Source organism: Xyrauchen texanus, chromosome 13, assembly GCF_025860055.1.
Source record: "Xyrauchen texanus isolate HMW12.3.18 chromosome 13, RBS_HiC_50CHRs, whole genome shotgun sequence".
Lineage (NCBI taxonomy): Eukaryota > Metazoa > Chordata > Actinopteri > Cypriniformes > Catostomidae > Xyrauchen > Xyrauchen texanus.
The window spans coordinates 31,214,619-31,226,034 of NC_068288.1; the positions used below are offsets into that span (position 1 = coordinate 31,214,619).

General features: G+C 47.3%; 1 protein-coding gene across 1 annotated transcript; it reads right to left on the reverse strand.

Moving 5' to 3' along the window:
- Positions 1–659: 659 nt before the first annotated feature.
- LOC127653759 (cystathionine gamma-lyase-like) lies at positions 660–9,898 on the reverse strand. Its single transcript, XM_052140536.1, has 3 exons — positions 9,590–9,898; positions 858–939; positions 660–763 (listed from the first exon to the last, which is right to left on the reverse strand). Exons 1-3 carry the CDS (start codon positions 9,761–9,763, stop codon positions 660–662), a joined length of 360 nt encoding a protein of 119 aa, XP_051996496.1. The 5' UTR covers positions 9,764–9,898.
- Between the last annotated feature and the right edge of the window lie 1,518 nt (positions 9,899–11,416).

The window sequence follows — 11,416 nt, forward strand, 5'->3', positions numbered from 1 at the left end:
CAACCAAAAGTACAATCCTCAAAAGTCACAATGCCATGGGTTAGAATGCATGGGTTAGGTATAAATACATGGGTAAGTATTAGCTATAAAAATACATTTAAATGTTTATACCTGGAAGTAGGCAGACATGAAAGTGTTATCCACAACAACAATTGTGTCCTTGTTGTGCTCATGGACAATGTCTGCACAGGCCCGAATGTCCACTACCTTCATAGTAGGGTTTGTGGGAGTTTCAATCCAAACCATCTGCATAAAAGGTAAATGCAACATTTGGTATCCAATATACTTAATTACATAATGCTTTCTTAGTGTTTTTCCAGGTTTAATCCTGCAATTAAATATTTCCCCATCAGCTCACCATCTTATGTTACAACAAGTATAGAAAATTGAACGGAACACTTCAAAACTTGATTGAACTTGAAAAACCTGTTTTCTTTTGTTAAAACCCGGTTAAAAAAGGCCATGTGTACCTTTGTGTTTGGTTTTAGTGCTGCCTTTAGCACCTCAAGATTTGTGAGGTCAGCAAAAGAGACATCAAGACCAACTTCTGCAGCTATTTTTCTGAAATAGCGGTTTGTTCCTGGTGAAAAAAAGTGACAAACATTCAGTATCACTCCCAGCTAAATATTTGAAAATGATTCAACTATTATTGGGAGCAATCACTCACCTCCATAAACATCATTCATTGACAGAATTCCATCTCCAGCCTTAAAAAGATGTGTGATGGTCAAAGAAGCAGCCAACCCAGAGGCAACAGCAAGGCCTATTAAGACAGACAGCTTTAAGTTTATGACACTGACATATGTACATATGGCTTATAAATCTGATTTGTTTATTGCTGGTTGATTTTGGCTCACAGTATTTTGCACCATCCAAAGCAGCAACCGCTCTTTCAAGACAGTTTCGTGTGGGATTTCCACTCCTGCTGTACTCGAAACCCTGGCAGATAAAATATCAGGAAATATTGTGAAACACAAAATACTGTGCATGAATAGGATTATTGAATCAGTACAAAAATCAGAGCTGATAAAAAAACATAAATCTGATATAGAAATTTATAGAATTTTTTAGGTTAAAAAATGTAATGAAAAACATTTACACTTTTTATAATAAGTTTGTGGAGTTTATTAAAGTAGGGTGTTATTATTAGTGTGTAGGAGTAGAAAGAGCACCAGTGGAGTGCTCAATAGTGAATCCCCCACCAGGGGGTATTCGTCAATAGTGAAAGGTTTTGTAATGTGTTCACCCCTATCGCCAATTCCTCGTGTAATTTGAAAATGCTACGACTTCCATGACAAGACAGACAGATGTGTAATATGAACGGTACCACGATCCGACATCTTTGAAAGTCGTGTAGTGTGTAGGAGGCATTAGCAAACAAACTGGCCTGGTTGCTAGCAAGGGTAGTGTCACATGGGGTAACCTCCTCATGGTTTCGATAAAGTGGTTCTCGCTCTCAATGTGGCACGTGGTAAGTTGTGCGTGGATCATGGAGAGTAGTGTGAGTCTCCACATGCTGTGAGTGTCATGTACAGCGAGCCACGTGATAAGATTGACTGTCTCAGAAGCGGAGGCAACTGCACCACCTAGTAAGTAGTGGGAATTGGGCATTCCAATATTGTGAATAAATTATAAAAAATTACAAATAAATAAATAAATAAAAAGTCCTACATTTTAAATTTCATAACAAAATTCCGTTAAATGTTTAACTAAATTTAATAAAACTTAAAATATTTAGTTTTTAATATATTTATGTTATTAAAGATTACTCAACTCAATCTGATGGAATTTTGTTATGAAACTGAAATGCGTAAATTTACTATTATTTTCTGAGTGTACACAGGCGAGCTTGTGCTTTTATCTTAACGTCTGGCAGTTCTCTTACGAGAGGTTCTCTCGTATTGCGTAAGCTAGCTTACGCTACGGGAAAGATTCATCTTTTCTGAGATATTGAAGCCAAAAAATTATCCTTAATTTTTGTATCCATTGTCAACGCAGTGCGGCAGCTGCAGACCTTGAGCTGGCTAGCTAGCGTAGCTCATAGGTTGCTCTGATGCAACTGCTGCAGCCTATAGACGAGCTTGGGCTAACTCGCGATCCAATGAGAGGCGCCCGCGCCACTGCAACAAAGCCCGCCAAAATGGGCGTGACTAGAGTGCATATAAGCTGTAGTTCAGAGGCTGGAACCCTGATTTTCATCTCTTCAGCTAAGCTCTTCGCGATCTCTGAACTGGAAGCCGCCGCCGCTCGAGGGGCATCAAGCAAGCGTGGATAGCGCCGAAGAAGCCGGCCGCTTCGCCACCTTCAGCCGCCCTGCGAAGCTAGCTTCATCCGGGCGACGATCCTTTTTAAAGCAAGCTAGTTCTTATGAACTTCACAAAAGAGTACGAAGCGCTTTTTAAAGATGCCTCGCCCACTTGCGCTCATGCCGCCTCTCAGCACCGGAGACCGCCACGCCATCTGGCGCTTCTGCCTGGGACTGGGGCATGCAGAGCTCCCTCGCTGAAGGCGGATGCGATCTCTGCGCAGGAGCTTCCGGCGTCGACCCTGCGGGCTCGACTCGAGCGCCAGGACCGAGCCGCCGCCGCTTTCCATTCAGCCGCAGAGTAAAAAGCGCCGCCTCAAAGGCTGCCGGAACCAGTGGTAGAAGCGATTGCCTCGCCGAGCCCCTCCTCGAAAGCATCGCTTTCACCCTCCCCGCCCACTCGACGCCGAGTTGCCGCCGAGCCGCTGCTCTGCTGCCATCTCGGATCTAAGAAGCGGAGGATAAGGGCTGTTCCATCATGGCTTCGACAGCCAGGAGTGGTCAGGCTCACACGCCCTCCTCGCCCAGGAATCCAGCAGGACCCGCCGGAGTCGGCGGGGAACTAACGCCGCCTCACACAGGCTGTCGACCGCCTCGGCTCGAAGTGGTCACCGCCCCTGAACAGGCTCCCAACAGACTCCACGCCACGACCTTTGCCCGCCCCGCGAGATGGCGGTCTGCTGGTGCTCCTGCCTAAGGCCTGCAGAACTACTTCCGCCTGTGTTGGCCGCGCTTATACCGCCGCCAGCCGCGATCTGCTCTGCATTCCATGGCCGCCTTACAGACAGAGGCTGTTTCAGATCTGACTAGCCGACTTGGGAGAAGCTGAACGCACTACGCCGCCTCTCTGTCCGGTCTCTTCGGTTCCGCGGTGAGTGGCATTGTTGACCGCCGGGCCCAAGCCATGAATCTCTTTCTGCCTCGTCGCGCTAGCTCCTCTGCAGGCCGCCCACGTGACCAGCCTCCTGCACGCAGCCTCTTCACAGCTCCAGCTCAACAAGCCAGACTTCTCAGCGCCGACAGGGCGGCCGCCTCGACAGCGCTCAGACAGCCGCCTCTGCGTGGCCTCGGCCTAAGATTGTACTGAAACCTGAGCAACCGAGTCCTCCTAGCTGCTGTTGAGAAAACGACGGCTCAGTCCCGCCACGGCCGGACCACCGCCAAAGCTTCACTCTGTCAGTCCCCTTCTCTCAGGCTACTGCAGTGGTGGATTCAGCAGCCAACAAGCCGGTGATACTACCCGCTTGCTCAGACTCAAACGCCGCTTTCACGGCTAACCCAAAGAAATCTTGTAAAGAGTAAACATGCCTTATGTGTAGAAATTGTGCCCACAATCCAGTGCTCACCCCTACACACAAGCATTACACATCCCGTGTCCCTATCAGAGCACACTCACATAAGCTGTTACGACCCGCCGAGTGTTAGAGCTAATAAACGCTACCACGCAGCCCGCGGCGCGCTCCTCCTCTGCCCGCTCTGTCACACGGCCAGCTGTATGTAAGTCCCGCGACGCCCCTGTCAGTCCCCTTCTCTCAGGCTACTGCAGTGGTGGATTCAGCAGCCAACAAGCCGGGTGATATTACCCGCTTGCTCTGCACTCAAACGCCGCTTCCACGGCTGACTCAAAATAAAGCCTTATGTGTAGAAAATGTGCCCACGATTCAGTGCTCACCCCTACACACAAGCATTACACGCCCCGTGTCCCTATCAGAGCACACTCACATAAAGCTGTTACGACCCGCCGAGTGTTAGGGTTAATAAACGCACCTACCTAATCCGCGATGCGCTTCATTCTCTGGCCGCTCTGTCACACCGACTCAGCCTTATGTGTAGAAAATGTGCCCACAATCTAGTGTTCACCTCTACACACAAGCATTACACGCCCGTGTCCCCATCAGAGCACACTCAAAAGCTGTTACTGAACCACTCGAAGTGTTAGAGTCAATAAATGCGCCACGTAATACGCGCGCTGCTCCATTCTCTGCCCGCTTCTGTCACACGGCCAGCAAACACTTCTCTGTATGTAAGTCCCGCGTTCGTGGCTATGCTTAGCGCATCACTTAACAGACGTGACTCTTTCCCCATTCACCTCAATCGGAAGTCACTCACAGAACAGCTTGTCCATGCTGTCTCGCGAGCAGTCCAGCATAAGCACAGTAAGCCGCCACACATTCTGTTCAGCTGCTGTGTGCGGCAATCAGAGCGATTTGGCCATTCACCCTCTAACATTACGCTTCAAAGCGTGGGAAGATATTCCAGGGATATCCGAATGGGTGTTAAAGGGGTCATGACATGAGAAACCAAATTTGCCTTGATCTTTTGGTATATAAGAGGTCTTTGTATCATTAAAACGCCCTGCAAGTTTAATATTTTAAGACGCCCTCCCCATTCTAAACTGAATCATTTATTTAATCAAGCTCAAAATACAGCTCGTTCTGGATTCATGGTTAGAAGTGACGCGTCGGTTAGAAGTGACGTAACAGCGTTTGCATATGACCGCCCAGCACAAGATAACTCACGCTTTAAGCGCAAAGACAACTACGCCATTTCAGTATCGCCGCAGCCTCACAAGTGTTCAGTCGATGGACAGCGAGCTCTGACAGAGACTACTTGTGCACAGGAAAATTACGATGCCACACAGATGTGCTGTTCCTGGCTGTGGTCAAACAAAAACTCTGAATAAGCTGCCGAAAGATCCAGACGCCAGGGAAAAATGGATGCAGTTTATTTTTTATGGACGCCTCAGTCACAGCAAGTGTTAACTTAAGCCGCTTGTTCTGTACATTTTAAGGATGACTGTTTTGAGAACAAATCTCAATATGATGCTGGCTTTGCCAGAAAACTGTTGCTCAAAGATAAGTCCGCGTCGACTATTACTGGGAACAACGACGACGCGAAACTGTAAGTAATCTATTTTAAACTTTAAACTACTTTTTAAAGCTGCAATTTCATTCATTATGAATAATCACAGTGTTTTTACTTAGTTTACTTGCATATTGTTCTGGCTGGGGCGCCAATAATTGATACATAGGCACTGACGCTAGCCAATCATAACACTGGGCGCTAACACTGAAGTCTTAAATGGAAAACGCCCCAAAACAGACTGTTTGAATCAGAGGATGAGAAACAGGGTGGGAAAAGGTCATAAATCACTAGATTTTAAAAGTTTTTCTTAAAAAAATATATTAATACTATAATTGCACCTAAGGGAACATAATAATACAATAAAAAACCCATGTCATGACCCCTTTAAGCACAATAAAACAGGGCTATTTGCTACAGTTCGATCGCCGCCCTCCTTGCTTCAGAGCTGCTCGAAACTACTTTGAACACGGAAGCAGCGTGCATGCTTCGCTCAGAAATAGCAAACCTTCTGTGCAAAAGGGCCATAGAGAGAGTGCCGCCTCCCTGAGCTGAAGTCGGGTTTTACAGCCGCTATTTTCTTGTCCCCAAGAAAGACGGCGGCCTCAGACCAATATTAGATCTCAGGGTTTTGAACAAAGCGCTTGCAAAAAGACCGCTCAAAATGCTTACAACCAGCAAACTCCTCGCGATGATGCGCTCAGGGGACTGGTTTATTTCTCTCGATCTGAAAAATGCATACTTTCAGATTCAGATAAATCCCCGCCACAGGCCATTCTTGAGATTCGCCTCGACGCCAGGTTTATCAATACACCGCCCTTCCGCTCAGCTCTGTCCTTAGCACCTCGCACTTTCACGGCGCATGGATCGCTGGCGCCGCACTCCCCGCGGAGTCAGGGTTTGCGAATTCTGAACTATTTGGACGATTGGCTGATTTTGGCACAATCACATACGGAGCTTCTGTCTCACAGGACAGTTCTCCTCAGTCATCTGAACAGTTTGGGCCTTGCAGTCAATTGGACCAAGAGCTCACTACAGCCCAGTCAGGCAATTTCCTTCCTTGAATAGAACTAGACTCAGTGGCAATGACGGCTCGCTTATCTACACAGCGACGCTGCGGTGCAGCTTACTCAGTCACGGCTATTTCAGATGAACAGCCTCACACCTCTGAAGAAATTTCAGAGAGTGCTAGGCTACATGGCCTCAGCCGCAGCAGTACTTCAGCTGGGTTTACTGCACATGCTCGCTTCAGCATTGGCTAAACACCGCAGCCTCGCCGGCTTGGGCCACAGGCCGCCAGCCCATCAAGGTGACTCAGACCTGTATTTCAGCTCTGCAGCCCTGACAGTGGCCGAATGGTATCAGCGGGAGTGACAATGGGAGCTGTATCTCGCCGAAAGTCATCTCGACAGACGCGCCCAACACGGGTTGGGGCGCGGTCCGCGAGGGCTCTCCGGTTTCGCCTATGGTCAGTTCAGGAAAAGCTCCTTCACATAAATTGTCTGGAAATGATAGCGGTCGAGCACGCCGCGGCGCTTTCTCCCGTCATTCAGGGTCACCACGCCCTGGTCCGCTCGACAACAGATCTGTGGTATCCTACCTAAACCGCCAGGGCGGTGTCAGATCCAGGAACCTCTTCCATCTGATCTAAACGCATACTGAGTTGGTCCCAGTGCCACCTGGCGCCGCTGAGGGCGACGCACGCGCCAGGCCACCTGAACGACGGCCCGACAGACTGTCCAGAGACAATATTCCCCAGGGAATGGTCCCTGCACGCCAAACAGTCCAGACGCTATGGCACCTATTCGGCAGAGCGGAGATAGACCTCTTTGCGCCCAAAGAGAACTCTCACTGCCCAATATTTTTCTCGAAGCGAGGACGCCGCTGGCCCAGGACTGGCCCAGACGCCCGCTTACGCCTTCCCTCCCGCCTCGCTATTGCCACAGGTAATGCAGAGGATCAGGGAAACGGCCACCGGTGCTCCTCATAGCCCCGCTGGGAGAATCAGACATGGTTCCCGGAGCTTACGCAGCTGTCACTGACAGCCGCGGGCCCATCCCAGTGAGAGCAGATTTCCTCTCAAGCTCAGGGCACACTCTGGCATCCCCACCCAGAGCGCTGGCGCTGCATGCGCAGTGATCAACGACTACCCGCCGCTCTGCCAGAAGGAGTAATAAACACCATCATACACGCTAGAGCCCCTTCCACGAGAAGACTCTATGCGCCAAAATGGTCTGTGTTCTCAAAATGGTGCACCGACCGAGACCTGGACCCGCGGACATGTGGGGTGTCGCCGCTGCTCAGATTTCTACAAGAGCTGCTGGATAAGGGCAGATCCCCATCCACGCCAAAGTGGATGTGGCGGCCGCTGCGGCGCTCGCTGAACCCCTGCACGGCCAGTCATGGGGTAAAAACGAGCTGGTCATCCGCTCCTCAGGGGAGCTAGAAGGATGAACCCCCGCGCCTCCATCGGTTCCTATCTGGGATCTTTCTATAGTTCTCTAAACTATGAAAGCCCCCTTTCGAACCACTTCAATCCGCGGATTTGAAATACCTTTCACTCAAAACCGCTTTTCTGACTGCCCTGTCATCAGTCAAACGCGTGGGAGACCTTCACGCTGTCTGTCACGCCATGCGGTCTTGAGTTTGGACCAAGTGACTCCAAGGTCATTTTAAAGCCTAGACACGGCTATGTTCCCAAGGTGATCGGTACTCCTTTCAGAGCACAGGTCATTTCCCTATCGGCGCTGCCAGCACCGATAGCTGAACGCGACGCCAATCTCCTTTGCCCGGTCAGAGCACTGAGATTGTATACTGCGCGCCCGCCGCTTCAGACGCTTGAGCAGCTTGCTTTCGCTCGAGGGCGCACCAAAGGTCTCGCCACCAAACAGACACTATCTAGATGGATAGTGGACGCTATTGCTGCTGCATACGCTGCCAAAGATCTGCCATGCCCGCTGGGCATTAGGGCTCACTCCACTAGAGGCATGGCATCCTCGTGGGCATGGTCCAGCTGGATTTCCATTCACGACATATGTGTGGCAGCTGGATGGACTTCCCTCCACCTTTGTCAGATTTTACAATATGGAAGTGCCCGCCTGCAGGCAAAACTACTAGCGGTTTAATACGCTACAGCTCCCTGGTGAGCTGCACTGATGGGACACATTCCACACAGACCGCACCGCCGCCTGTCGCTCCCTTCCCACTATGTGCTTATGTATTACACAATCAATGACCCGCATTCTTGCCGCCAAATATTATTTCCCCACTCATAAGGGCTCCCACGGTCCCCCTTAATTCCCTGGGGCTCATACAGTGGATGCTTGAGCACGACGGCGCTGGACAATGGGTTCCTCGTGAGCGTAAGTTAGCTTACGCTAATACGAGAGAACCTCTCGTGAAGAGAACGTATCGGTTACCTAACGTAACCCTCGGTTCTCTAGATGAGGGAACGAGTATTGCGTAGTCGGCCGTGTTCGCGCCACTGAGCTTACTTTTCGCTTCAGTCAATGAAAACCAGGGTTCCAGCCTACTAACCACGCTTATATGCACTCTAGTCACGCCCATTTTGGCGGGCTTTGTTGCAGTGAGCGCTGGACGCCTCTCATTGGATGCGCAGTTCGCCCAAGCTCGTCTATAGGTTGCAGCAGTTGCCGCGAGAGCAACCTATGAGCTCGCTAGCTAGCCCGCCAAGGTCTGCAGCCGCCGCGACTGCGCTGATAATGGATACAAAAATTAAGGATAATTTTTGGCTTCAATATCTCAGAAAAGATGAATCTTTCCCGTAGCGTAAGCTAGCTTACGCAATACTCGCTCCCTCATCTAGAGAGAACCGAGGTTACGTTAGGTAACCGATACGTTCTCACGGCTGATGTAACCTGTAACTCCGAGCATAATAATTTAGTACTCAACCTCTAAAGGAGTGGTGGTTTAAACATGTCAAATGTATTTGGTAAATGTTGAGTTTATTAAATAAAAAATGTGCGATGTATAAACAAACTCCCCAGGGATATAAAAAATCTTGATTTAAAAAAAAAAAAAAAAAAAAAAAAGTAGCTACATTAAACTAGACAGTTTGTACACGAGTGTGTCTTGAGATGAAGCCTCGCTTTACTTTGTGCTTAGTCACCAGGATAGACCTACATAGATCTGACAACAATGATTAACAACTTCAACTCAAAAGCTGTTTGTCATTAAATGAATTACCCTTGGTATATCTATGCACAAATTAATTTTTAACTCATACTAAAAGTCCTAATCGTTTATTTCCAGATACTAACGTGAGAAGGCTAATCAAAGAAACATTCGCGTCACTCATTCTGTTCATATCCACAGCAGCTCTCAATCTATCAACAACGGATTTAAAACATAATAACATGTATTTACCATTTCAAGCCCTTTCAATATGTCCAAAAGACCTACCGCATGTTTTCCGGGACTGTGTTGTTTAAAAGTGGTCGACAATGAAATTGGAGGCACTACGTCCATAGAGTTCCATTGCTCCGGTTCCGAACCAACGTGGATCGCATCTGTGGCGAATGACTTGAACTCATGTAGAAATCCGGCTGAGCTGTCGTTCTGCATGTGTGAAGCCATGCGAAGTCCGGATGTGCCCGTGTATGTGAGATACCAGGTCCCTGAGATCACAGAAGAGTGAACCACTCTCTCCGTTACAAAAAAATGGTTTACATTAAACAGGAAGGTATTACAACGAGACCCCCCTTCTACGCCAATCACTGTATGTGTAGTGTAAGGGAATGGAGTGATTGGCGATTACCCAGGGAGCGTAGTGTGCCACGTGACGAGTGTTCGCGATCCGATGCTGCACCACTTACACGGCGTAACTTCTCATAGCTGCCCATTGAGTGCTTTGCCATGTCTGTCTGCCAGCTATCTACAATATGTCTATCTGTCTGTCTATTTATTTTTAATTCAGAGTATTCACATAGCCTACTTTATTTACTATCTATCTATCTATCTATCTATCTATCTATCTATCTATCTATCTATCTATCTATCTATCTATCTATCTATCAATCGATCTATGTCTGTCTGCCAGCTATCTACAGTATGTCTGTCGGTCTAGTTTATTTTTAATTAAGATTCTTTACTAATACTATCCATCATCTATCTGTCTGTCTATTTATCGACAGTATGTCTGTCTGTAAATGGAAATCAGCTATTTAGTTTGTGTTAGTCAGGGAGTTAATTCTAACAGTTTAATCTACATCAGCGATCAGTCTGTGCACAGAAATGTTTGGGCAGCATTTTTATATCATTGGACTGTTGGACTAATGACACCGGGACGGAGAGGTGCGGCGATCTTGGTGTGCGCACAGGTTAAGTTTGTACATTTGTACAGAGACGATTTTATCTCTAAAGAACTAAATTGTGCCAAAAAATGACCCAAAATAAAATTACTAAAACTGCAACAGCGAGTGGGGTGGCCAATGGGGTGGCCAGTTTTCAGTCCACGGCCACCCCTGGCCACCCCCTAGCTCCGCCACTGAGGCAAGGCAATGCTTCAGGACAACATTATTTTCATCAAATGCTGAAATAATGCAAACTCGAAACTGTGTAGCTGTACATGAAAGTTGGTGTGAGACAGTCTATTGCTGCAGACATAGATGCATGCTCAAATTTAGTCATGCATTTTTATATTACAGTTTTTCCTCAATCGATTTGTCACATTTACTGAAACAAACTTATAATTGTCAAAACTCTAAGTACAATCCTCACATCACATGTTCACATTCAGCACACCGCTCTGACATGCAAAAGGTGATTAGGCAAAATACTTAACTCCTGTTTCAAATGCAAATAAATCTATCAATGAATAAATAATTTTCATCAAAGCAAAAGGTTCTTTTATCATTGCTTAGACCAAGACAGTCAAAATGCAAATGACAAATGACAGTGTACTCTGAAAGTGTTATTGTTACCCACTATGTAATATTGTCCAATTGCTAACATTGTATATAGGCAGCTGAATAGTATTGATGTCAAAAAGTCATGGCACACACATTACTTTCAACAAAACATTTATTCAAACATTTCTCATCATTGTATGTACACACTTTACAGCCAACCAAAAATATGGAAAGAAAGCTTGTACAGAAAACAAAAAAAAACAAATACACAACAGCAATTCAGGAACTACAATATGCTACAATTTCATCAACCTCGTGGGTCTTCCAATCTCTCCTCTCTGTCTGGCCACAACATTTCATCTACATCACACCTGATATC

Coding starts and splice junctions, on each gene's coding strand:
- LOC127653759 (XM_052140536.1), bottom strand. CDS start 9,763: ATGGCTTCACACATGCAGAACGACAGCTCAGCCGGATTTCTACATGAG. Junction 940..9,589: donor ACAGTCCCGGAAAACATGCG/GTAGGTCTTTTG, acceptor TTTATCTGCCAG/GGTTTCGAGTACAGCAGGAG. Junction 764..857: donor TTTGGATGGTGCAAAATACT/GTGAGCCAAAAT, acceptor CTGTCTTAATAG/GCCTTGCTGTTGCCTCTGGG.